Source organism: Kogia breviceps, chromosome 3 (genome assembly GCF_026419965.1).
Source record: "Kogia breviceps isolate mKogBre1 chromosome 3, mKogBre1 haplotype 1, whole genome shotgun sequence".
NCBI classification, from domain to species: domain Eukaryota; kingdom Metazoa; phylum Chordata; class Mammalia; order Artiodactyla; family Physeteridae; genus Kogia; species Kogia breviceps.
Window position 1 is genome coordinate 151,146,111 of NC_081312.1, and position 27,057 is coordinate 151,173,167.

General features: G+C 50.5%; 1 protein-coding gene, 1 long non-coding RNA gene and 1 pseudogene across 8 annotated transcripts in view; all 3 read right to left on the reverse strand.

Annotated features, from left to right (window-relative positions):
• Nucleotides 1-4,490: 4,490 nt before the first annotated feature.
• Nucleotides 4,491-21,126, reverse strand: LOC136793846 (uncharacterized). Its single transcript, XR_010839840.1, has 4 exons — nucleotides 17,695-21,126; nucleotides 15,429-15,574; nucleotides 12,279-12,524; nucleotides 4,491-4,722 (listed from the first exon to the last, which is right to left on the reverse strand). It is a non-coding gene; the product is annotated as an uncharacterized lncRNA (long non-coding RNA).
• Nucleotides 12,969-14,144, reverse strand: LOC136793733 (EEF1A lysine methyltransferase 2-like; annotated as a pseudogene).
• Nucleotide 21,127: 1 nt separating the features above from the next.
• The window catches only part of BLM (BLM RecQ like helicase), an 86,224-nt gene continuing 80,294 nt past the window's right edge, over nucleotides 21,128-27,057 (reverse strand). For 6 of the 7 annotated variants that reach the window (XR_010839839.1, XM_059057256.2, XM_067029941.1 and 3 more), the window contains 2 exons: nucleotides 26,318-26,519; nucleotides 21,128-22,519 (listed from right to left, as the gene is read on the reverse strand). Coding sequence is in view for 6 of the 7 variants with exons in the window: in XM_059057256.2 (XP_058913239.1) it covers nucleotides 22,342-22,519; nucleotides 26,318-26,519 (380 nt within the window). In the remaining variant the exon portion in view is untranslated. Of the gene's footprint in view, nucleotides 22,520-26,105; nucleotides 26,520-27,057 lie in introns of those variants that run through there. The other variant, XM_067029942.1, reaches the window with a different exon arrangement.

Here is a 27,057-nt window from a genome sequence, read left to right on the forward strand (position 1 = left end):
CAGGGTGAAGGAAGGATCCCCTGGCACGTGGGCATGAAGGAGGCCCTGCCACCACTGTGGAGAAGCTTGTAGCCTCAGAGGCCCTCCTTGTGTGTGGGGCCTCAGACCAGGGCGGGGTTTTTTGCTCTGTTTACAGCCTGCTTCTGGCTCATCATCCCCGGCTATTATGAAAACACCTTTAGTCCATAAAACATGGAAAATTGCATCTGAGCACTCAAGCTGAGTCATCTTTCTGAGCAAGCCTTCAGTTGGGGCAGTGTTTTGGGCCAGGCCTGGGGCGGGGCTCTGTGTAGGTCTGCGTTTAGCCTATTGGCAGCCCCAGGTGGCCTGGCCAGCCGGCCAGCTCGAGGCCCAGGGCGCAGGCTTCGTTCTTAAAATCAAGAATGATTTTAAGCCTCTTGTGTGTGTTGAGAGTGAAGCCCTGTCACCAGGATGGCTGAAGAGCAGGGAAGGACCCCTGGGTTCTCAAGTCGCCAGATAACCATGGGGGTGTGTTGGGCCAGGGTGGGGGGAAAGACAAGGAAGAGAAAGGGCAGGGAGCGTCTCAGCTGGGGGTGGGGAGGAAGGCCAGGCTCAGACTGCGTCCTTCGCTGCCCGTGCACCCGGGAGCCCTTGGCCTGAGCACTGTCCATCCCACCACAACCCTGGCCAGGTGTGACCTTCACACGGGCCAGGCATGACTCTTGGCTGTAAGGAAAGGAGGGACGAGGGTGGGAGAGGAGAAACCAGTCTTTCTTAAGCAACTACCTCATGCCAAGCCCTTGGCTAAGCTTGTTCTTAGGGCCTCATGCCTGGTCCAAGAATGCTGGATGCTTGCTGGCTGCAAGGCCTTGGGCCAGTGACTTCACCTCCTAAATGTTCTGTCCTCATCTGCCTCATCTTCCTCATCTGGCCTCAGGCTTGCTGTGAGGATCAAGTGAGATGATGCAAAGGCACACTCAATAAATGGCCCTTTGTGTTTTTACAAACAGTAATGACATGGTTCACATTTATTGAGTACACCCTGTACCAGGCTCTATGCTAAGTGTTTTCCTCACAGTAACGGACTTGATCCCCACCCAGCAACTTTGAAGTAAGTTTAGTCCCATTTTATAGATGAAAACACTGAAGTGCAGAGACATTAACTTGTCCAAGGCCACAGGAACACTAACGCTGGAGCCAGAATTCTGACCCAGGGGATAATAATTTGTGTATTATTAAATACATCAAGTCAGTTGGATTAAATTGGTGTTTCTCAATGTGAATTCTCCAGAACCTTTGCCTTTGCTCCATTTAAAAACTTTGCTTCACCATCCGATAAGCATGTACAATGCTGGAACATTGCGTTCTCCTTCTGAGAGATTCATAGGTCACTCATATATCAAAGGCTCTCAGATATGCTGTGATGAAAAGGGAAAAAGCAAAGAAGCTGTTTATGTTTAACCCAGCATTTCGAAGCTTGTCTGCTCTCAGAGCCTTATTTCTGAGATGCCCTTAATAAGATGAAGCTGGAGACGTACACATTTTCACGAGGCACTGCTGACCTTCAACTGCTGCATCACAGGTCTTTTACTGTCTTATGGGGGCACCCCGTGGACCACCCTGGTTTAAGGACCCTGTATTGTTCCTTTGTTCTCTCATTCATTCATTCAACAAATGTCTCTTGAGTTCTCACAGGCACAATGACAGGTAGAGAAGATGCAACTTCTATTTATTTATTCATTTTTGGCTGCACTGAGAGGCATGGAGGATCTTAAGTTTCCCAACCAGGGACTGAACCCATGTCCCCTGCAGTGGAAGCACAGAGTCTTAACCACTGGACTGCCAGGGAAGTCCCAAGAAGATGCAACTTCTTTTTTAAGAATCTCATAGTCTGACGGAGGGGACAGTGTGATCAGAAGATGCAGGGACTGGGGGAGCCGAGTGGATGGCACCTACCCCGTCTGGAGCCAAGGAGGGCGTCCTTGAGGAGGCGTGGCCTCAAGCAGGTCAGGTGAAGGACGATGGGTGGTCAAGGCTGTAAGCGAGTCTTTGTACAATCTTTGGAAAAGCTCTGCAGTATCTCAACTTGCAGGACAACCCTGGGATTATCAGATTCCAGTCTATGAAGGCTATTTTACAACTCTGCAAATTGCAGGTAACTGATAGTGATTCAAACTAATTCCTGTCTACACTGTAGATTCTGAACCGACCTGTAGAACAGACTGACTTCCCCTCCTCAGTATTGCCTCTGTGTCCACATTCATTTCAATAGTCCTGATCAATAAATGTGTCTGTTCTTCACATTCTCTTTTGAACTGATTATAATACCTCTCTTATTGATTTAGGAGTATAATACACTCTAACACCTGTTCATTTTTATATATGTGTGACAGTCACGATTCTACCTCTTTCTAAAAGGATAGTAGCAGGAGGCTCCCCAGCCAGAGGGACACGCAGGCAAAGGCCCGGAGGCTTGCTCTCAGCACTCGGCGGTGAGCAGCAGGTGGGCTGACCCTGATCCTCACCAGAGCAGACCAACAGGAGTTGCCGAAATGGGCTGGTTTTTCAGCCTCCACTTACGAAGGGTGGAGGCAGCTGGAGTAAAACGAAAACATGCTAGTTGCCAGGCAGCGATGTGTATGGAAACTGGGGATTGCGTGGCTCTGTCACTTCCTGATTAGTGTGTCTGCAGGGGAGTTGAATGCACTTCTGCAGTGGGATCCATCGCATCTTCTGACACCGACATTGAAGCGGCCTTTCCTCACCGGCGGTCAGGGAGCAGACAATCGGCATGGCCACTTTGTTTAATGAGCTTGCCCTGGCGCACAGACGCAGGGAAAGCTTACCAAGAACAGAAGTGAGCAGGGACACCTGAAGCCTTGTGTCTGAAACCAGGCTTGTTAGAATCCCCAATCCTAGGCACCAGAGCCCTTAAGTTAATTAGCTAAAAAAAATTCCTGAAATGCACAAAAGGAAGTGAAAGAAACTGGACTCTCTATCTAGGAATGTCATATAATATATGCACCATTTGAAGGAAGCTGGCTTGGGCTCCTCCAGCCTCATCCCAAGTGGCCTCAGGCTCTGGGGGAAGGATTTCTTCATTTCTCTTCCTCCACCCTCATTAATTTGTTGCTGGTAGCTCTGGCTGAAGTGCTGATGGAACCCCCCTTTCCTGTCCTCCCCAAGGCGGGTCCTGTTTGGGGGCCCTCGGCCAGGCACGGCTTTGTCCCCATTCCTTGCCGGTGTGCCGCTGTCAGGGTGTTCAGTGGGGCACAGCACTGGGCATCTGTGATGTGCCAGGCTCTGTGCTGGGCACCCATGACCCAGACCCACTCTGCTGTCACAGAGCTCACTACCATGACGAAGGGTCAGGCTGTGGGCACAGGGGAGGCCCCATTGGATGTTCCTGCATCAATGGGGGACCCCATCTAGGCAGCTGAGGGGCCAGAGCTGGCAAAGGGGAAGGAAATGGCCATCCAGTCTCAGTACCTGCCCAGACTGGCTTCTGAGCTCATGTAGACACTCTGGACGGACTCCCAGGAATGCAGGGAATGGGGCTGAGGGACTGGGGCGATGGCTGGACCAATTTCCCTGGGACTGGGTGGTCACTGCGCCTTCCCTGAACCCCTCAGGCCTTCTGCATGGGTGGGGTCCCTACATCCCCTTCTTCCCTGGCAGGCAGCCCAGCAGGAACCTCTCTGCTCCCCAAGCTCTGCTTTCTTGTTTGAGTTGCATAACAATCTGCCCAGACCAGCTCTGTACCTTGTGCACCCAAGGCTGTAGCCCAGCACTGCCCTTTGGCTAAAAAACCCCAACCAGCCAACCAAACAGATCTCTGGCATAGGGAAAGGCTATTGGTGGTTCTGGGCAGTCTTTCTGGGGAACTGGCTCTTGCGGACTGGCTGGCCCTGGAGTGAGCTTGGGTGAGTCCCAGGTGAGGGGTCCTCCTGGAAACTGTGTCCTCCTGGCGAGAGGCCCAGCATCCCATCTGTGGGGCCTGCTGGAGCCCTGGAGAATTTATCCTACACACACACACACACACACACACACACACACACACACACACACGAGGCATGCAAAGGGATGTCATCACAAGGGTAGTCATCACAGCAATGTTGTCTTAGCAAGACTAGAAATAACCTACGTATCCAACAGTGGGGGAGGGGGATCAGGGATTCTGGGCATCCCCTCAGTGGAGTGCTGCAAGCCCGGAAAAAGAACGAGAGTCCCTGGAGTGTGCTCACAGGGGAGGGGGCAGCTCCTCTGTGCCCATCCCTCAGAGGCTGCCATAAACCCTCCAGCTGGGGCTCCCATGTCCCTCAGAGGCCCCCTCCCCATGCAGTCTCACTCAGCACCCTCTGCATCACACTGCTCTGTCCCTGCTGGGTACTGGGGCTGGGGCAGAAAGGTGAGCTGGAAGACCTCAGAGGCACGTGGGCTGCCAATCCCAGCTGTGTGGCCTACAGCAACCCATTCGCTGGGGTTTTGCCTCAGTCTCCCCATCTGTAAAATGGGGACAATTTACCTACCTCGCAGGTGAGGTGAGCACCTGGTACACAGAGTACGTGTCCGACAGAGGTGAATGTGACTTCTAAGTTCTCCCAGTGGGAGCTGTAGGCGTGCAGATCAGAGGCCGAGTGGGTTCGGGAAGGTGGGGGAGCCGCGGGCAGGGAGGTGCAGGGGCTCAGGTTGCAGCCTTGCCTGTCACACGCTCTGTGTGCACCCATGGCAGATGAGGGGAAAAGTTCACGCCACTGTTTCCTGAAGGAGGAGGAAGCACATCAGGCGACACAGGGTGACAGCCCCAGCCCTCACCCCCGCCCCCCAAGCTCCCGCCTGCCTGGAGATTCACCTGGCACTGCTGGGGTGGCAGTGACCTCAATTCACCCACGGGTGCTGGGGGCTTGCCCCAGAGCTGCGTTTGCTCAGGGAGCTCGCTACATGAATAGAGAAAACGATTCAAGGGAACTTATGGGGGAGCTGGTGGATACTGTGTGGGGTGATGCTTCCCAGGGTTCTAAGGGGCACAGGAGGTGCTGAGCTAGAAGGCACGGGGGTCTGAGAAGGAAGTTCCCACTGGGTCTGGAGGCCAGGGACCCAGCCCTGCCTGGGGTCCTCCATGGTGTCTGATGGTGTCCGACCCCCTGGAGCCACAGACCCTCAGTGGGCTCTGTAGGGAATCTCTTTCCCCTCAGGAAAGTTGGACTTTTTTTCCCAATTAAACTCTTTATCAATTTTCTTCCGTTACTGACTTGATGATTTCCCCCTTTCACTTCCCCTCCTCTTTTAAGCTTATATCTCATTGTTATTCTTTTAATGAACTTTAAAATAAGAAATACATGTTATCTTTTTTATATCTTTCAAGGACCCCATGAAGAAGATTTACGATGTCCTTATTAAAAAAAGCAAACAGGGCTTCCCTGGTGGCCCAGTGGATAAGAATCTTCCTGCCAATGCAGGGGACACGGGTTCCATCCCTGGCCGGGGAAGATCCCACATGCCACAGAGCAACTAAGCCCATGCACCACAAGTACTGAGTCTGCACTCTAGAGCCCACATGCCTAGAGCCTGTGCTCTGCGACAAGAGAAGCCACTGCAATGAGAAGCCCGTGCTCTTCAACAGACAGTAGCCCCTGCTCGCTGCAACTAGAGAAAGCCTGCACGCAGCAATGAAGACCCAACGCAACGAAAAATAAAACAAACAAGTAAATAAATTTATAACACAAACAAACAAACAAACAAAATGGGACTTCCCTTGCGGTCCAGTGGTTAAGACCTTGCACTTCCACTGCAGGTGGTGCAGGTTCTATCCCTGGTTGGGGAACTAGGATCCCACATGCCTCCACACAGAGTGGCCAAAAAAAAAAAACCCAACAAACATACATTTGTTTGTTAAACATACATTATTTTTCAGATGAGGAAATAGCGAGGACAAGGGACCTGGCTGAGGTCACCCTACTGGTTCAGAGGCCAAGGCCCAGTCTCACTCACATGCCTTCCTGGCTCCCTGACACCAGGGCCTGGCTGGCACTGGGCCATAGGGCTGAGCAGGGCAGGCTGGCCCACAGGGGCCGGGGCGGGTCACAGCCCACAGAAGGGGGCAGGGGCCTGACCTGTGGGTTTGGGAGGTATGTCAGGGAGGCTTCCAGAGGACGGGGTCTTGGGATCTAGAGGTGAGGGAAGGAGGGTAGGAAGGGGATTCTGGTGGAGGAAAAAGCAGGTGCAAAGGCCAGGTGGTGTGGGGAAGGCGAACTTAGGCCAGGGTGGCTAGAGTGAGGGTGAAAATGGAGAAGGATGGGGTCAGGGCTGCACTCAAGAGGTGGGAGTGGGAGGTGAGGGTAGTGGAGTCAGATGGGGCTCGGGTGCCCCCAAGGCTACAGGGAGGAGAACCCTGGCCGGGCACGTCCCAGACACTTACCAAGGCTGGGCCGGGCTCTCAGATGCCTGGGTTCAGAGCCAGCTAGAATGGGCATCTGTCTCACAGGCTTAGGATCCCAGGACAGGGACAGGAAACTCTGTCCGAGGGGACGGGAGACAAGCTCAATGGTTCTTCCAGCCGAGAGGGGCTGAAGATCCTGGAAAACAACTGCCCTCTTCAGCTCTTCCCAGGATTTAGGTGCCCAGGTGGGGATCTGCAGAGACTCTGGGTCCTCATGCTGCCTTGCTAAAAACCGTATTTACATTAAAGTGTTAATGACTCATACAGCTTAAAATGTAGTGGTTCTCAACTCTGGCTATTCAGAAGAATCATCTGAGATGTGTGTGAAGGTAATGACCATTGTTTATATAAAAATGACACATGCTTGTTCTCAGACAAAACAAAACAAGCAATCTAGAAAAGTACAAAAAAGGAAGCCATAAATCCCATTAGAACGCCAACTTCCTGAGCACAGGATTTTTATCTCTTCTGTTCTCTGCTGTATTCTCAGCTCCTAGTACTTTCTGGGACAGAGTAGATGCTTAATACAGCCCATCATTTACTGTTAACATTTGGGGAACATCTTCTGTACACAGAGAACTTTGGAGAGACAACGAGGTACAGGTAGAGAGAAAGGTAAATAGGTGGAAATAATTTTTTAAAATGGGATTGTACCACACCTGCTATATTTTAAACTACTTAATTTTAATTGACTTTAACAGAAAGAAAATGAAAAAATTGCTGAATCTTAAATAATTTTTTACTTTCCACAGAGGTATTAGTCCATAATGAATGTCTCTAACAGTAAGAAAAAAATTATGAAACTCATTAAGAGATTGGAGTCTTGGGGAAAAAGAATAAACCCTTCACTTTTGGCAGGCTCAGTATTTCTTGGGATGAAAAAGATGATCACTTCCTGTATACATCCTCCTTCCCCACACGCTACAGCTCCTGATTTTGATGCTAATATTTTCACTTTGTCAAGGTTTATAACACTTATACTCTGTTCTGCAACTATAATTCTCCAAGTATTTCATCTTAGTCCTGTATTTAAATAGATTCCATTCCATTTTATAAGCTCACTGTATCCCTGAGTTTTGCATTCGGAGTCATTTCTTGGCTGAATCAGGAAAATCTGTGAAGGACTTTGAATTAGACCAACAACAACAAAAAAGACTGGTGGGTGTCCTGCATTTAGGGACTCATGCTGTTCATTGTCTCTGAGCAAATCTAAGTTGTAGAAAAGCTAGAGTAGGGCTTGTCCATCAGAAATGCAAATGGTTTTGTCCAGTGGAATACAACTGACTGCTGTCTGTGGCCATTGATCAGTTTTACACGTATATGTAAATTCATTTCAGTATTTCTTATCTGCCTATATATGTGTGTGTTGCTCCAATTTTCCTTTGAATCAATTGGAAAACATTACTTGTTCCCTAATTACTTAATGAGTTTAATAAAAATTTTGACATGTGTTCATTTTATATTGTCTGAGAGTCATGAGTTTACCTTTGAAAAAATGGACACTTTTTTTTTTGGCTGTGCTGTGTGGCTTGCGGGATCTGAGCTCCCCAACCAGGGACTGAACCTGAGGCCATGGCAGTGAAAGTGCCGAATCCTAACCACTGGACCGCCAGGGAACTCCCCAAAACGAACACTTTTAATGGTTAGCTAGATTTCACGGCTGAGTATGTTTTTTGTTTTTTCTTCTTCAAAAAAAGGCTCAAGGGTGCTATTTTCCTCGACCCTTTCCATGTTGTCTATGAATCCAAACAACCTCACTGGGTGTCAAATTCTTGGTTTCCTCCTTTCCATACCACTTCAAACACTCAGCTCCCTTGTCTTCTGGTCTTGAATGTTGCTGTGGAAAAATCTGAGGCTGTCAACCAAAAAAAAAAAAACAAAGCACAACCCTCACAAGGCTACAAATAAGAAAAGAGTTTATTTGGGGTCTTAAGGATTTTAAGGCAGGAAACAGACTTGGGTAAAACCAAAACAGTGTTCCAGGGAAGAGGAAGAGTCAGGGGCTTGTAAAGGCAAAAGCCACGAGGCTATACTGAGGCAAGAAAGGAAATATTTGTCCTTAAGGGATTGGCTGTCATGAATTATTTGAGGGTAAGTATCCAATAAGTATCTGGAGTTTCTGGGACATTGGACAGATGTTCTGGATGCCTGTGTTAAGACGAGAAGATTCCATCTGCGCTGAGGCGTGCTTAAGTCTCACTCCTTCAGTAGCCTCCGGCTCCATTTTAGAGAGCTCCCTTAGCAATACTGACTCCATTTCTATTTTCTTTTCATGAGGCCAGACTGATTTTTCTCTCCCTTCATTGTTGACTTGGTTTTTCCTCATGGGTGCCTGAAGGGTTGTTTTCTTTATCCTTAAAGTCCAGCAACTCCACCGGATTCAGTGGGCTCCCAGTGTCATCAGTCTGAATCCCTCTTGTACCCTTTCAATCAAGACAATGGGTTCTCCCTTTGTTTCAGGGAGTTTCTCTAAACATTCTTTTGCTTTAGCTGTTGGATAATCTACTTCAGGGACTCCAAGCCCTCTGAGCTAGGAAGGTCTGTGTTCCATAATGATCAACTTCTCTTTAGTTGTTTGAATTTATGTGTCCTCTTTCTCTGAATTCACTGTGACTAATTCAAGTTTCTCTCTGTGCCATGAATTTGCTTTTCAGACCTGGGCCCTGTGTTGTAACTCAGTTTTTAGATGTGCAGTGGTCCTGCTTGGGTCCTTAGTGTGTGTCCTTTCCTCTTCAAGTTCTCTTTGCATCTCCTGATGCTATATATATATATATTTTTAAAAAAATTAATCAATTTATTTTTGGCTGCGTTGGGTCTTCGTTGCTGTGTGCGGGCTTTCTCTATTGCGGCGAGCGGGGGTTGCTCTTTGTTGCAGTACGCAGGCTTCTCATTGCGGTGGCTTCTCTTGTTGCGGAGCATGGGCTCTAGGCACACAGGCTTCAGTAGTTGTGGTTCATGGGCTCTAGAGCGCAGGCTCAGTAGTTGTGGCGCAAGGCCTTAGCTGCTCCGTGGCATGTGGGATCTTCCCGGACCAGGGCTCGAACCCGTGTCCCCTGCATTGGCAGGTGGATTCTTAACCACTATGTCACCAGGGAAGACCCTGATGCTATTTTTTAATCATCTCCTCTGTGCTCTTTTTATATCCGACTCATCTTCTCATTAACTTTTCTTTCTCCTGAAGCTATTAGTTTCAGGGAAGCTGCCTTTGATCCTCAGCCCCATCCCCTCCCAGCCGTGCCCTCAAGAGATTTCCTTCCCCTTCCTGGCAGATGGCAGGGTGGCCTTGCGAGTTCTTTTCATCTTGCTCAGTTAATTTGAGCAACTCCACCACTTCTCACATGGGAACCAGGCTGCCTTCCCCCAGAAGGACGGTTTCGAGAGCTGTGTTGTTTTTAGTCTGCTTTTTGGGAGCTCAAATGTACAGGGTTTGGGGGAGACTCCCCCCACCAAGGCCACCCTTGCTGGGGGCACAGGTCTTCTGTTTCCTGCCATCCCTCACATACCCTGCACCCCAGACCCCCTCTGCCTAGCCAGGCCTATGTCCTACTCCCATGTCCCAGGCAGCCCAGGATTCGTGAGGACGGAGGGCCCTGGAGGCCACTGCTCTGGAGATTGTCTTCTTAGTGTGTTGGCTCATTCTCTTCATAATTTGTCGTTGTTGCTCACTTTGTCAGGTATTGGGGTAGGGAGAGTCTGTGTTCTCCCCTCACTTTGCCTTCTAAAGTCTGAAATCCTCTCCTAGGCAGCCCCTTAACAAATGCAAATCTCCAGGTCCTGCCCACCCAGAGGCCTAGAGGCCCAGAGACCCGGATTCTGTGGGTCTGGGTGGGATCTCTAAGTGATGTGGGTGTACAGGCCAGGGTTGAGGACTGCTGAGTCATGTACCAAGGCCATTTACATTTTTGTCAGATTAAAGGAATGCGTCTCTGATTATGTAAAATCACATGGCTATGAACATTTCATAGTTTTGGAATGTCCTAGTGGGTGGGCATATTGGATCATTCATTCTATTGGTGAGGATTCTGAGGCCCAGGGAGGGGAAGCGACTTGCCCAAGGTCACGTAGCAAGACAGCAACAGGTTTGAAGGACTGAACAGACAGGTTTGAAGAACTGGATATTCCAACCCCAGATATGGGGCCTCGGGATCAGGGTAGCCAACCTCAGAGGGCAGGAAGGTCTTTGCCTGTGGCATGAGCAGCTCACTTCCCATCTTGGGGCCTTGAAGAGAACATATGGTTGTGGCCCTTCCCCTGGGGAAATTTGGTCCGGAGCGTCACTGGGGAGGGGGGCCAGGCCAGGAGGCACACCACCAATCCAAGCCCTCCCAGGAGGAGTGACCTCACTTCCCCTCATGCCTGCCTCACCCCATTCACCCACTGCCCCACAGCCACGCTCTCATCACCAGCCCAGGACCTGATCAGGATCTTGGGCCAGGCGGCAGGTTGAGTTGTCCTGGTGAGGAAGCAGCATCAGACTAGGTGGGGAATCTGGGATCAGGGCTGAAGAAGGGTCGGTCAGGCCTTTCTGGGAGGGTCCCCCACCTGCCCAGGGAAGGGGCTGCGGGCACACTATGGGCCATGCCAGGGCAGTGCAGCTTGACACTCCATCAAGAGGATGGGCCAGGGACTTCCCTGGTGGTCCAGTGGTTAGGACTCTGCGCGTCCACTGCAAGGGTGTGGTTTCAATCCCTGGTCAGGGAAGATCCTGCATGCCGTGGGACTTGGTCAAAAAAAAAAAAAAAAAAAGGATGGGCCAGGAGCCTCTGGGCAGGTGGGTCGACCTCTCAGTGTGTCCTGGGTGTTGTCAGCCCCTGGCCTGTTCTCGTCCTGCCCCACCAGCCTGATGACATCAGGCAGCCTGAGGAGAATCCCAGGCCCAACCCTGCCTGGTTTCAGGGCTTAGCTGCCTCAGGGACTAGCAGGACCCTCTCACAGGTTGCGGTAAGGGTGGATTCCTGTAAAGGCATGGGAAGCGCAGGCTCCCTGTAATGGAGCTGCTGAGCTCAGAAAAGATCCATTCCGCAGGGAAACAAGAAATACTTTATTGGAGTATTTTTGTGAGGAGATGGGGAAAAGGAATCTCATACTTCCCCATAATAAAGCTGCAACTGCTTTTCTCTCTGGGACATTTTGGCTCTTTCCTTGCTAAATGCCCCCTCCTCCTCCTCTCCCACCCCCACCTGGATTCCTCTCTATTGTTCAATCCCAGCCCTCTGTTTGCACAGCTCTTACCAAAACAGGGGGGGCTGACAGTAGCCCCCGAGGGTGTCCCGCTGAGCGTGTGAATGAGGACGGTGGCCAAGGCTTGCCCAGCGCTCACCATGCTCTGGGAAGTCCAGGAAGCGAGCCCGTGGCCGGACCACCCTGACCCCATTAGACACAGGAGCGCCCAGGGAGGAAGTGCCAACTTGGGATTCAGACTCAGGCCACCCAGGCCCCAGCTGTTGCTGCAGCCGACCTTGAACCCATCACAACATGCACAGGCTTCTTGGATCTACAGCAAGCCCAGGAGGAGACAGGCCAGGTATCTACCACCATCCCACCAAATCCCATTTTTCAGATGAGGAAGTGAGGCTAAGGGAAGCTAAGGGCTCACGTAGCTGATACGCCCCAGAGCCTGCACTGACCCTGCTCTGCAACTCCTTCGGCTGTTTTAGTCTGAGCTGCACCATGGACTCTGCACACCTCTCCATGCCCGATGCTCTGGCTGTCCCAGCCACCCCGCCGGAGCACACCATCTGCTTGGTCTGTGATGGGGCAGCTCCCTCCCTCTTCCCCGAGGCTTGTCTCCCCCACCAGATTGCAGGCAGCTGGTCATTATGACAAACTGTCATCAGACTTTTTTGCCTGGTGTTTACACTTCCTAATTTGTTCTCACCATTTTGTAGTGTTGAGTCCTCTCCTCACTTTGGAGAAGGCTTGGCTCTCAGGTAAGGAGGTGCAGAGCTAGCTCAGTCCTGGGTCTTGGTTTCAGGGAGCCCCTGTGTGTTCCTGGGAGAAGCTGTACTGTCCAGGGAGCCTGCTGAGGCCTTCTTCAGCCTCTCTGAGGCAGGGTCTCTTAACTTTTTAGGGGAGCTGGCCTCTTTGACCATCTGAAGAAAGTCGTGGCCCTTTTCCCAGAAATCTGCACAGACATACAAAAAGAGTACATACAATTTAGAGGTTTATACACCCTCTGACATCCATCCCTGGGTCTTCCAGGGGTTCCTAGAGTCTGTATTGAGACCTCCTATGTTAGGAGGTGCTGTCTGCCAATTTCCAGAACCCAGAATCTGGTTGCTTATGATGATTAGATAGCTGGATGTGTCCATGCCTGAAGGAGGCTTTTTTTTTTTTCCGGTAAATTCATTTACTGCTTTAAAGTTTTTAACTGTTCAGCAGTTACAGTAATCTTTTTTTAATCAGAAAGAAAAATATTTACATCTCAAATACAGAAGAAAATTTTAAATTATTCTTGGTTGATCTCTAAAACCCAACCACTTACATGCTCATGATTTTTTTTTACCAACCCACTTTATCTATTCAACATGTGCATCTTGTGTACTTACTAAACATTTACTTGCACTTGCATTTTCTGTGTCAGGTTTATTCTCTCACCCTGGAGAGAGATTTCACATGTTGCTTCCTCTTCTCAATTGCATTGTCAGGATTAAGGCTTATGGCATCAAAAGTTCCTTTGTCAATACAAATATGGAATCCAGACAGCTTTGTGGAAGGATTCAAAAAGTCTTTTTTTATAACTTAAAAAAAAAGTAATTAATTAATTAATTTTGGGTTGCATTGGGTCTTCATTGTTGCACGTGGGCTTTTCTCTAGTTGCGGCGAGCTGGGGCTACTCTTCGTTGTGGTGTGCAAGCTTGTCATTGCAGTGCCTTCTCCTGTTGTGGAGCATGGGCTCTAGGTGCATGGGTTTCAGTAGTTGTGGCATGCAGGTTCAGCAGTTGTGACTCTCGGGCTCTAGAGCACAGGCTCAGTAGTTGTGGCACACAGGCTTAGTTGCTCAGCAGCATGTGGGATCTTCCTGGACCAGGGCTCGAACCCGTGTCTCCTGCATTGGCAGGAGATTCTTAACCACTGCGCCACCAGGGAAGCCCCCAAAAGTCTTCTACGTTCAACATAATGTTAGATAAAACTTTTTTCTCTATAATACTTCCAGAAAGCTGTATTGCAGAAGGAGAGTAATCAATTTCAGAAATATTAGAGAAACCAAATTTTGCCTCCTATTCTTTTAGTGATCGCAAGCCATATTCTTCAAGATCTTCATTTTCTCCCAGTTTCCCTCATTTCCTTCTCTATCAGACCAACAAGTTCAGCCAGTAAAACGCCATTCCCGTTCCAGTATCAAGCACTGATGCAGCCAGTGGAATCTTGTGTTTCTGCCTCCACCTTATTAGTCAAGCCATAACCAGATTTCTCTGGTATCTCCATATTCTTGGAAAGTTTGCAGCTCTTTCTCATAGACAGCATCCCAATGCTCTCAGGTGCCCAGTGCAGACGGGGTGAAGTCATCCTCTCCAGGACTGCCCTCTCGGGTGGTGGCTTCTTTTTTTGAGAGAGCAATTTCAAAAAAAGGATCGGGTTGAGAATGGCTGAGCTGAGTGAGGACTACATCCAGTTTATTTGCCAGTCAATTTCTGCACAGATATATGCAACAGACAACACAAACATAGGGGGGTCTATGCTACAATAACAAAAGTTCATGTTCAGTGAGTGCCAGGCAGTGTGCTACCTGCTGATCACACATTATCTCATTAAACCCTCATAACAATCAATCCCATAGGCTTATGCTATTATGATCACTCTCAGGCACAGAGAAGTTAAGTAACTTACTTAAGGTCACACAATAAATGGATTCAGTTGGCCTTTGACCTCAAGCACTCTGACTCCAGAGCCGTTTGATAGTCTTCCTTGCTATGAACTGGTGAAACACAGCCCGCGGGGTGACTGGCCCCATCCTGTTCTGAGGTTTGGCTTTGGACGTTGTAGGGTCGAGGCAAAGGGACCAGGCTCTAAGTGGATGCTGAAATGATGGTTTTCTGGAAAGCCTCTGTAGCACATTGGCACCCCAAGCCAAATCCCCAACGGACTGTATCATGAAGTGGCATTTGCCTGGCTTGGCAGGGAGACAGAACTCTGCTCTCCAGCAAATTTGGGGGGTCATGTGACCCCATTTGACTCCACAGGCTGGCAAGGACTGGGAAATCTCAACTTACACTCTTTCCACCACTTTTAAGGTTTCCTTTACCTCCAGTGCTCTCTGCAAAGCGCCTGCGGGAAACAGTGTTCCTGCTTCTGCTTCCCTGTTGCCAAGTCTGTTGAAGACATACTTGGGTGCTGGAGGAGCTTTTCCGTGACACCAGACCCCTTCCTGCAAATAGCTCTCACCAAGCAAGGCTGTTCCACCCACACATTCCTAAACACCCTCTGAAGGCTTCCGGCCCACCCTAAAGGCTCGGCTGACATTGCAGAAAACCAAGGATGAAAGAGGTTGCCTTGCCCAACGCCCACAGCTAAGTTCCCAGCAGCTAAGGTTTGTATTCACCCTGAGGGCTGACCCCTGGTGCCCTTTCCTCTGCCCTAGGCAGGTCTCAAAATGTGGGCCCGGGGACTTCCCTGGTGGCGCAGTGGTTAAGAATCGGCCTGCCAGTGCAGGAAGCATGGGTTCGATCCCTGGTCCGGGAAAATCCCACATGCCGAGGAGCAACTAAGCCCGTGTGCCACAACTACTGAGCCCACGCGCCACAACTACTGAAGCCCGTGTGCTTAGAGCCCGTGCTCCGCAACGAGAAGCCACTGCAATGAGAAGCCTGCACACGGCAAGAAGAACAGCCCCCGCTCGCTGCAACTAGAAAAAGCCCACGCGTAGCAACAAAGACCCAAAGCAGTCAAAAAGAAAAAAGGCTGGTGGCCTCAGTATCACCAGGGAGCAAGTTAGAAATGCAGACCCTTAGGCCCCAGCCCAGATCTTCTGACCCAGAAACTGTTTTACCCAGCCCTCCAGAGATGCTGAAGCTCGAGAACCACTGACCTAGGCTTCTGCCTTCTCAGCTGGGATGAAGCTCTGCATAGGTAGCGATGATTAAAGTTTGAATTCCAAGTTGTCCATGCATCCTGGTCTTCCCCACACGTGAGTGGACTCCAGAAAATCAATAAATGGGGAAATTGGCCAGCTTTCTGAGAACGAGTAAGACACTAATCATCAAAAGCATCAATGCACACATACAAAAGGAAATCTAAGTGAATACCGGGGCCAACTGGAAGGCAACTTTCACTTGTCTTGGTGAAGCCAACAGAAGCAGTAAGGGGGAAGCCTCCCCACAGGCCTGGCAGTGTCAAGTAGGCAGCAGGATTTTAAGACCCAGTGGGCCCCAGGCCCCGTCCCCCTCCTCCTATCTCATCCTCCATGGGGAGGGCCGTCTAGGGAGGTGCCTTCATAGCGGCCCCTTCTCCCGCTCATCCAACAAATGTTATTAGGCACCTGCTGTGTGGTCCTTCCAGCCAGAACCCCGGTCTGGGGCAAAGCGCAGACCTCAGCTAAGGACTGTGGAGGGAGTGGCAGGACTTGTAGGGTGGGGGTCCTTGCAGGCCACCTGGGGCCCCCTTCTCCTTTCTCCTGTGTAGCACCGTCTCCTTGAGCTGGAGTTCCTGCTGTGCTCCCCACTGGCACCTAGGCAGGTGACCCAGCACAGGGCACTCGCCCCCTGGAAGTGAGAAGGGTGGCCAGGTGGGGAAGTGCTACCTTCTGCTCAGGAATGGGCAGGGTGGCCCCAGGGGCCATGGCCAGACCCTGGGCTCCCCAGCCTGGAGGCCACAGGGACACTCCAGCCTCAGCTGTGCAAGTTCAACTCCACTGACTCCTGCTGGCCTCGCTTGGTCCTGGCCCTGGGCTGGCCCTGGGAGGGGGTGCTTGCTCCACACCCACAGCCTATTCCTAGTCCACTGGGGGCTCTGACCCCACAGCCCTTCTGGAGCAAAGCCAAACCCCAAGGTGGCCGAGTGGCTCTTCCTTGCTTTATTCTGATTATAAAAATGATAGAGTTTTTTGTAAAAAGTCAAGCAATTCAGAAAAGTAAAAATCATCTCAATTCCATTACTGTTAATATTTTGGTGAGCAACCCTCTCTATCTACACACACACACACACACACACACACACACACACACACACAGGTAAAGTGACAAGTAAAATCTTTACTAGCCACGTTGTTCTGTAGCCTTTTTAAAAAAATGAGCTGTCATTTAAGAGACATACAATGCCGAGTACGGTGCCTTATGGCATGGCCCTTCCTACAGCCCACGAGGGACCTGGGTCCCCAGGCTGGGCAGCAGGGTGGCATGGATTTACAGCATAAAATTGGCATTTTTTTGTGGGGTGCTGGTGTGGCCTTCGCGGAATTACTTGCCAAGCTCGGAGGAGGCAGCGTGGGCTGGACAGAACCCTCATGCGCACACGCATGCATACCCCACACATCGCAGGAGATCCTGGGCCCTAGGGAGGCTGCACTGGGGCCTGGACCAGGGGGTCCCAAACTGGCCCCTCAGGCAACAAAGCATCCTCCTGCCTGGAAAGGGCCAGGACTGTTGGTCTCCCTGATGTGGGATCTCTCTCTCTCGGGGATGTCTTCAAAGCATGTCAACAGCCCCTGTCCTTGCCCCATGTCCCCTCCTTGGCCAGTGGGATCTGTTGACTCCTGCCACCTTGCTGCCCTGAGAGCTGCTACTTCTCTTGCTGGATAAGCAAGAGCCTCCTGCCTGTCTGCTGGCGTCCGGCCTCACCCACTCTAATCCTTTTCTGACCCTGGGGTCAGAGTAATTTTTTGAAGGCAAATCGGATCATGTCTCTGGCTTCAGAGCCTTCCTTGGGGACAGGTTCCCGCTCCTCAGCCAGGACCATCTCGGACGGCTCCTCCACGTACTCCAGCCCGTGCTTAACCCCGGGGAGGTCCCCTCTCAGGCCAAGCTCCATCACACCTCCAGCCTTTACCCTTGCGGTTCCCTGGGGTGTCCTTCTCGTGTTCTGAATTCCTACTCATTCTCCAAGGCTCAAACTTCATTTCCTGTAACCCCTGGACTGGACTAGGTCTCCCCTGGGGGCTCCCGCAGCACCCCCATATCCCAATGCTGCTTCTCCTCTCCTTCCCCCGGGGTGAGTGATCACTGTTTCCCTCCCCGTGACCTCACCGAGTGCCAGGGCCATGCCTGGATCTCTGTGTTTGGCCCAGCAAACATTTGTGGGACCTCTGACCAGAGGTGCTGGCAACCAGCTCAGGCAACAGGGCCAGCGGCTACATTTACCTTGCAGATGAGAAGTTGAGGCTCAGAAAGGCCATAGAGCTTGCAAAGGTCACCCAGCGAGTGCGAAGGGAGCAGGACCGCTGGGCTGGGAGCCGGGACCAGGTGGTGACAAGTGGATGGCGGTCCCCCGAGGCAGGGCACGTGTGGCCTGCACGTGGCAGGCTCGTGGGGCTGGCGTGGGAGGCCTGCTCTCGCAGTAACTGTCAAACCACGGCTGCCGCAGAGGTTGATGCTTCCGTCTTGAGGTTAGCAGGGTTCCCTGCTCCCCAAGTCACGTGAGGCTTGGGGGGGCCCCTCGCTGGGGAGGAGGCTCCGGGGTGCTGGCCTTGAGAGGGACTCCGGCCGCAGGTCTCGTTTCTCAAACACGCCTCCTTCCAGGCTGGGGTTTCAGACCTGTCCCGAGAGCAGTGAAGGTCACCGGGTCTGGATGTCCAGTCACCTCCCCTGCAGTGCCTGGCTCCAGCTCCTGCCCCGCAGAGGGAGACGCAAGGACCTGCTCCCACACAAAGCTGGGCAGGTGACAGGGCCCGACCTCTGTGGGAGCTTGAGGATACATGGGACCAGGACAGGCCGTGTGTGTGGGACCCACAGGGACAGACAGAGGCCTGCTGGAGTGAGCTCCCACATCCTGAGTAGGCTGAGGGGCCATCCAGGTTACCAATGCTCACCAAACTCTCTGTGGGATGGTGGAACCACGCGGTTGAGCTGTGATGACACCAAAAGCCCATCCCCCACACCTGCAGGCAGTAGGGACACGGCCTCAGGCCCTCCTCCCTGGCTGGGAGATGCCTCCCTTCCTTAGAACCACTTGGTTGTGTGGACTCAAGTTCAGGCTTCTGGCTAGCCTCTTGTCCTGTCCTCTGTCCTCTGCCCCGCAACCAGAACAGGGCCCAGCAGCCCACTCTAACCTCTGTGGGGTTTTGTTTCCTTCTTCCTTCTCCTCTTGCCAACATGGAACATGGGTCTGGCTGAGGAAAGCTGGTCTGGGGGTGGGGAGAACAGGAGAGTGAGTGTTGTTTGAAAGGCAGGAGCTTTCTAAAGGCCAAAGGTACTTGTCTTAGCAGCTCTGGCGGTGTCCTGCACAACTGTGGAAATTGAGCCCTTGACTCCTAGCAAACGGGGCTTGGGCCCATGGCCTGGAGCACCTAGCAGGGGCCGGTAGAGGCTTGGGTCCCCCGAGCACGTCCCACCAGCCTGCTTCTCCAAACCCTGTCTGTGATGCCACGTGCGGGAAGTGATTTCTGCCTTGAGTGAGAAGTGACCGCTGGAGCCTCCTGGGGACGCCACCCTGGCCTCCGCTAAAGGCCTTAGGGGCCACTGTCTCTCTGCTCAGAGGCCTCTGTCAGGACGGGGGCCCAGGGTTGGGTGAGATTCACCCCTGCCACCAACCCAGGCTGCTGCTCAGAGCAGGAGAGCCAGGGCGGGGACTCTGGGAGCCTCCCAAGCACAGGGTGGGCCTTGGGGGCTCAGAGCAGCTTCAAGCCAGAGGAGAAGCAGTTTCTTAAGAAGAGCAAGAGGGCCTGGACCGCAGCCTCTGCTTCCTCTTCTGGATAAAAAACCACAGCTTAGCTGTGCTGGCTGATAATTCTGCAGCTTCTGCCCCAGGGGCCTGAAGTTTTGAGCAGGCAGCCCCTGGGGCTTTGGCTGGAAAAATGGGGTTGGGACAGGAGGTTGGATTGTTCAGGGAAAAAGCATAGACCTGGACTCCTTATAATTTATCTTCTAAACTGGAGCACTTTCAAGAATGAAAGGGAGCTATCTTAATTATTACACCTGGGTAGCAGATGCAAACTGGGACTCTTCAGGGCAAACTGAGATCTATGTTACCCTAACTACCACCATTTCCTAGATGTGTGGATTTGGGCAATTACATAACCTTTCTGAACTCTATAGTTTCTGCATAAAAAAAGACTGGTATCATGTGCCTGTCTTGCAGGGCTGGTGGAAGGATTAAAGGAGTGAATTACTGTGTGTGAAAATGCCTGAACAGCCCTCAGCATAGACTGGGCTCTCCATGTTTGCTCTCTTCCAGTGAGGTAGTGGGCTCCCTGTCCCTGGAGATAAGCAAGGACTTGTCAGCTCTCTGGAGCAAGTTCTCATGGTGGGAGAGGGGCTGGGGAAGGTATGTATACAGCTGGAGAGTCAGATTCTAATCCTTCCTGTGCCCTCCAGAGGGGTGATGGCGAGGGTGGGAGAGCCCGAGCCCCCACCCTCAGGCCTACCTGTACCTGGGGAGGGTGGGCCAGTAAAGGGTCCTAGGCTGGAGCTCCTTTGTGGATTTGTCCCCACCCCTCCTCCCAGGTGGTGCTGATTTCGGCGCTCATGGAGGACCCCTACCAGCGCCCAGCCTGGATTGGCTTTGCTATCACCACCTCTGTCTTCAGCTGCCACAGGTCCCAGTTTGGGTTCAGGGAAAGTCCGTGTGCTTCTGTCCTCCTAAGATGGTGCTGAATGGACATGGTTGTATTCTCTGGGAGCTGGAGGCTGAACTGAAGGAGGCTGCTTGCATTTTCTGTGGCTGCTCCTGGGGACTGAGAAATTGAACAGACCCTGCTCCAACCCATTTTTTAAAAACTAATTATTTTTGGCTACATTGGGTCTTTGTTGCTGTGCGCGGGCTTTCTCTAGTTGCAGCGAGCAGGGGCTACTCTTTTGTTGCGGTGCGTGGGCTTCTCATTGCGTTGGCTTCTCTTGTTTTGGAGCATGGGCTCCAAGCACGAGGGCTCAGTAGCTGTGGCTCATGGGCTCCAGAGCACAGGCTCAGTAGTTGTGGTGTACGAGCTTAGCTGCTCCGCTGCATGTGGGATCTTCCTGGACCAAGGCTCGAACCCGTGTCCCCTGCATTGGCAGGCGGATACTTAACCACTGCGCCAACAGGGAAGCCCCACAACCCAACATTTTTAAAGAGGTGGGTGTGGGGCCTGCTTGACCCTGGGCTACTCCAAGGTCTCCAGGCTTCAGGTCCCTGCAGGAGTTCCTCTTCAGTGTTTGGTGAAAGGCGTAGGTGACAGGGGTGGGGGTGGTGCTGGCTCTGCTCACAGACTCTGCATTCCACCCTGGGGCTCCCACTGCACTGCCTTCGCCTGTCTTCCCCATTGTTCCGGGAGCCCCTGGAGGCAGAGTGGGCACTGCCAAGGGCACACTAGCTCCAGAGTCTGGGCAGAAGAGGGGTTCAGTAAAGGAATGAATGAACGAGTGAGGTCAGAGCCGGGAAGTGACCCAATGTCTGTGGCATCAGCTCTGTGCAGAGGCTGCCCCCTCTGTCCCCGAAGCCAGAGCTGCTGAAGGTAGAAGGTAGAAGGGTGTGACCTCCTGCCAGACACCCTTGTGCACTGCCAGCTCTCCAAGGCAACCTCAGGCCAGCGACATTATCCCACCAGTCTCGACTACTGGCTACTCTGCCCTCCATTTCCTCTCCTCACCCCAAGGAGGTTCTTCTGGCCACTTGAGTCAGAGCTTGCCGGAAAGATGGTTCCTGAAAATGTCAGCTCTTGAAGGCATCTGGAGGTTAACAGTGCATGGTCCTCAGCAGACTCCTGCCTGGCCAGTCTCCTGCGTTAAATGAGGGACCAAGGGCCCCGGTGGAGGTCGAGGAAGCAGGAGGTAGGCGTGCAGCTACAAGGGTGGCCCCTTGGGGTGGGTGCAGGGTCTGCCTCAGCACTGTCTCCAGGCCAAGGCCATAGACTTCCAGCCAACTCCATCTTCCAACACCTTTTGGCCCAGGCAAGGTCTCCTCAGCTCTACCCTCTTGACGGAGGTCAAGGAGAGAAGTGGGACACCAAACAGGTGTCACCAAGGTTGCATGACAGCTAAGAAAAGATGTCTCCAAAAACGAGGGACTGGAAGTCTGAAAAGAGGTGCCAAAATCCCACTGTGAGACTTGCTGGCCCATTAGCCGATTCAGGGAGGGGTCTTGAAAAGTAAGGCTTCCCTGATGCTAAAGGACGTCACCAGCATTTAATACATTCTTAACATTTGACCCTGTTCTTGTGGACCCCAGATTCAGAATATTATCTAAGTGCTAACAATTTGCTAGGCAAGAGAATGGCATCTCATTGTTCTAATTGGTACTTTTAATGAGGGAGATAGAGCATTTTTCACATATTTGTGGGCTGTTTGCATTTCCTTTTCTGAGAACAGCCTAGTCACATCCTTTGTTCATTTTTCTACTAGGTTGTCTTTTTTTTCTTAATGATTTGTAGATACTCTTTGTATATTATGAATATTAATCCTTTGCCATGTAGTTTTTCCTTTTTTTCTCTGTCATTTATGTTTTAATTTCGTTTATGTTGTCTTCTACAAAAAGTTTTACAGTTTCATGCTGTCCCATGCGAGTCTTTTTCTTTGGCTTCTGTGTTTCATGATGGTATACTTAAAATTTCTCTCACTGAGATGATTCAGCTGCTGCTTCAGATGTTCTGAGAAACGACGGCCACAACACTTGCAGTGGCAGCAAATCATGCATGCGTTTCAAAAGAAAATGTTTATTTTAAAAATAAGAACTGTCACCCCAAGCACTTATTTAAATATTAATAGATATGGATAAAAATTACAAATGGTATAATGAAACTAACAGCTTTATATTCACAGATGGTCAGATACTGACAAACAATTAAGATCTATGTACACTGAGATGAGATTTGGTTGTTATGAAAATGCATATGAAGGCTTAAGAAACGGCCTATTTACAGGCTTTGGTGGAGCCATAATCCCTAATTTTCTACTGACTCCTGATGCCGCTTGAGAGCCATGCAAAGCTGAACTGGGTCCAAATATGCTGGAGGATTTAGTTTTAGAAGGTATCCTTCTGCATGTGCTGGACCCCCTAAAATGCGACAAAGAAAAGAAAATTAATATGTCAAATAAAACCAAAAGTGAACAGTTTTCTTTTAACCTGCATGCAGCTATATAATCCATGATTTTCCTTGGTGTTCCATGTCTCTGTGCATGGATGGGGTCAGTTTCCTTTACAATTCAAGGAGTAAAGGAGTGTCGCCGTTTACACCAATCTTTCCTACATTTGTCCTCCGAAAATGTCAAGGAGTCTGTGACTTGAGCCTAACCCCATGTGCCTTCTCTCTACGCTTTCACAGACCCCTCCCTCTCCCACGCCTCCCTCCAGGCACCTGAGCTGAGATCCACACTCCCCATCTACTCCGACCACAGAAAGGAAGTGAGAATACCTTGTTTTAAGGACCCAATCAATGACCAGACAATAGACACTGTGGAATTACTGTACTCCCACAGTCCAGAGGAAGGGGGCTTTGTGGGTGGGTGGAGACGGAGCAGAGCGAGCCTCCTCCTGGCCAGCCCTGCCGAGGGGAAGGCTGCAGCTGTAGTTCCCTGGGGGCCCGCAGCAGCTGGGGCCTGGCACATCTCTGTCAGGGCCCCGTTGCCAGGGCTCGCTCGCTTGTCTACATTCCAAGATCTGCCTGCTCTCACCTCCCACTCGCTGCCTTTAAAAAAGGGTGAGAGGCCCCTGCCACAGCCTATTACAAAGTCCTTCCAGCACCTCACTTCCCCCACTGATCTGAAGATAACAGCTTTTTCTCTCCCCTGAAAATAAATGGTTAAAAAAAATAAATCACAGGGTCAGCATGTTAGTCTTTCCCTAAACGAGTATTTCCCGCCCCAGTGTAACCAGGATGAATTCATGCCTGGAGTTAATTCCCTAGCACCAGGGCACACAAGTGGCTTCCAATCTGATCTCTGAATTTAGGGGCCCGGGTATCAGGGCCACCAGTCTGCTAATGACATTTTGGTGGGGCTGAGTGAAGAGTGGTTTTTAAAAATCTCTTGCTCGAGGGCAGTTTTACTGCAGAACTGGCAAAGATGTGCTAAACCAGCAGAGAAGCAGCCTTAAATTTCCCTGTGCTGATTTCCTGCTGAGAAATTAAGTCCCGAACAAAAACCTGCTGTTTATGTTGATTTGCAGAATGAATCTGCCATCAGCAGCCTCTATTTCACCAGAGCCATCCATTTTACTTCCACTCAGAGCCCAGAACACAACCAGTTCATTGCGTGTTCTTCTGAAGATGTGAAACTCTGAGGGTAGGGTGGAGTGTTGAGGGTTCTGGCAAAGAGCCACGTTTATTTTGTGGCTGCGTGGATCCTCAGCCAGGTGAGCAGCCTGGACACGTGGGAAGCCACCTTGCAGAGTGGTTCAGTGGAAACAAGGATAATGGGGCGCAGATACAAAGAGGCTGCTACAAGGTAAAGCAAAGTTACACTACTTCCTGGTTTTAGCCAGTAGGGACTAGAAAATAATCCTACCTTAAACACACGGGCTAATTAGAAACTAGCATCAAAAGTGGTACTGGCTTTTGGACAAATATGAGTTTTACTACTTACTAGCTAGCTTAGGTTCTAGGCCATAGGGCAAAGTGCTTCCATCTTATCAACAAAAGTTGTGAAAACAATAAGGGAGCCAATGGTTTACTTTGTTCTAACTAGCAACAATGAGGAGACCATGATGGGTTTTCAGGAATTTCCGTGGACCACGTGCAGCAGTAAAAGTGCTCCAGGCAGGCCTGGGCGAGCCAGTGTCCAGTGCCACCTGTGAGACTGGTACCAGGCTAGGGACAGCTTCACATAAGCCTTCCCCAGGGGAAGATTCAGGAAGCCTCAGCTTCCTCATGATAAATCCCAGGGAGTTGGACAGAGGCCTTTTAAGGTCTTCTACTCTGTGTGAGTGCCTGAGGAAATGAGTATTTCCCAAAATGGGGGAATAAATGAAGAAAATAAGAAAATGTCCCTACTGAAGAGCATCTGCAGGTCACTTGCACACTAAAAACCACAAAAATTATTATTTGGCCATAAAAATGAATGAAATCCTGCCATTTGTGACAACATTGATGGACCTCGAGGGCACTATGCTAAGTGAAATAAGTCAAGGACAAATACTGTATGACTCTCTTACACGTGGAACCTAAATATATATATACATATATATAAACCAAGTTCATAGATGCGAGAACATACTGGTGGTTGCAAGAGGCTGGAGTGGGGTGGGTGTAGGATAAATGGATGAAGTTTTTTTTTCCTTTTAAACGTTTAAATAGAATTAAAATAAATAAATAAAACCCACAAAATTAAACTAATATTTAACTAATGCCTTTAACTTCTGTACCCCAACAGAAGGATTAGCACATACAAGATGTTTGTTTATGGACTTAACAAGGAAACGACAATTTGGTAACATCTGCCTTCCTTTCTTTTCCCCGACTCAATTTTTGGTCTTTATTACCCAGAAGGAAAAGAGGTAGAAAAACTGAAAAAGAAAAACACAACAGCTTGCACAAGTTTCCTGAGGACTTGTTCCCTTTTCCTGTAAGCATTTCTTTTACAATACCTAGATGCTTGGGGCCACATTCACCAGACTGACGGGGTGGTCACAATCCTACCAGATCTTACCTACAAGGCAAGGGCAGAGCATGTCCTTGTAGAAAACAGGAAAAAGGGGCTGTCAGAAGCAGTGTGATTATGAAGAAATAAGACGCTACCCGGATCGTCACCAGGACCTGACAGTAGTGCTATCTTTGTTCCGCCTTGGTGAGCGGAGAGCACCCAAAGCAGGTGCAACCCAGCTCGGGAGCCAGGCTGATGTAGGAAAGGGAAGATGGCAGGGCTGGACTGACCTCTTGGGGTTCCTGCTGTGGCCTCTTTTCTGCTACCCTGCAAAGCTTGGGAGGCTGGCTCTCTCAGGTGTTATTGAACAGCTGGGAGTGTGCGGAGGCTCTGGGTGGAGGCCCTGCAGATTCCGCACCAATAGGAGCGGTGTGGCAAACATTGGTGAAAGCATAAGAGTGATAAGAAAACAAAACCCTTTGTTGGGACTTCCCTGGTGGCGCAGTGGTTAAGAATCCTCCTGCCAATGCAAGGGACACAGGTTTGATCCCTGGTCTGGGAAGATCCCACATGCCGCGGAGCAACTAAGCCCATGTGCCACAACTACGGAGCCTGCGCTCTAGAGTCCGAGAGCCACAACTACTGAGCCCACACGCCACGACTACTGAAGCCTGCGTGCTCCAGGACCCTCATGCCACAACTCCTGAGCCCGCATGCTGCAATTCCTGAAGCTCGTGTACCTACAGCCTGTGCTCCACAACAAGAGAAGCCACTGCAATGAGAAGCCCGCACACTGCAACAAAGAGTAGCGCCCGCTCGCAGCCAACTAGAGAAAGCCCGTGCACAGCAACAAAGACCCAACGCAGCCAAAAAATATATATACAAATAAAAAGAAACTTTATAAAAACAAAAACCAACCAAACAAAAACTCCTTTGTTTATTCAGTTAGTATATGATTTACAGTATTTTAGGTGGAAAATTCACTTAAGAGCAACTGGCAGAAAAAAAATGTTTTTGTTCCTAAGGAAATGTCAAAATTGGAGAAGTTTTTGCAAACTAGAAAACTTTAGTGATCATCAACCTAGGAGTAGATATCTTAAAAATGTGAAACAAATGCTTTTGTTTGGGATCAGACCTTAATCCTCACTCCACAAACGGAGAGGCAACATTTAACAATGGCTTATTTTAATAAATGCTTCAAAGCAAATCAGGGCAGCTGTACTTTTATATTTTTCTCCCTTCTACCCTACATTGCAGAAAAGGTGGCAGAACTTACCCTTTTGTCTTGGAACCACCGAAACTAGTTTTTCTCCTCTTAGACCTTTGGGAGGCTGGCATCCTTTTCCTCTTTCTTTCATTTTTGGTTTTATTTGCAAAGTAGTGAGAAGATATGGGTGTTTCCTCATCCAGCTCTTCTGGGGCACTTCTTCCAGTGCCTCTGCTGCTGGAGGGGCTTTTCCGTGAGGAATCGTCCTCAGCTACAAATGGACAATGCAGACATTTATCGGTGATGCCATGCTGATCCAAGTGTGGTTATAGTCTACGCAGAGATACATAGCACAGGGGTGCAGTTCAACCAAAGCCCAGCTGTTTTCCTGTAGCATCTTGCCACTTGGATTCAAACAGCCCACAAGAACTGAGCACTTCTTTTATTTCACAAAGCCCCAAAGTAGTCAATGGCAATTTATTTTTAAAGAAAGGGGTTCAGGGGCTTCCCTGGTGGCACAGTGGTTGAGAGTCCACCTGCCGATGCAGGGGACACGGGTTCATGCCCCGGCCCGGGAGGATCCCACATGCCGCGGAGCGACTGGGCCCATGAGCCGTGGCTGCTGAGCCTGCGCGTCTGGAGCCTGTGCTCCGCAGCGGGAGAGGCCCGCATACCACACACACACAAAAAGAAAGGGGTTCAGAATTCATTAAGAAAACGTGTGATGCTCTTTAACTTAACCAGAGACGTCAGGTTTTATTAGCTCACATTCTGTAGCCCACGTCCCTGTTATTGTTTGGGCAATTAAT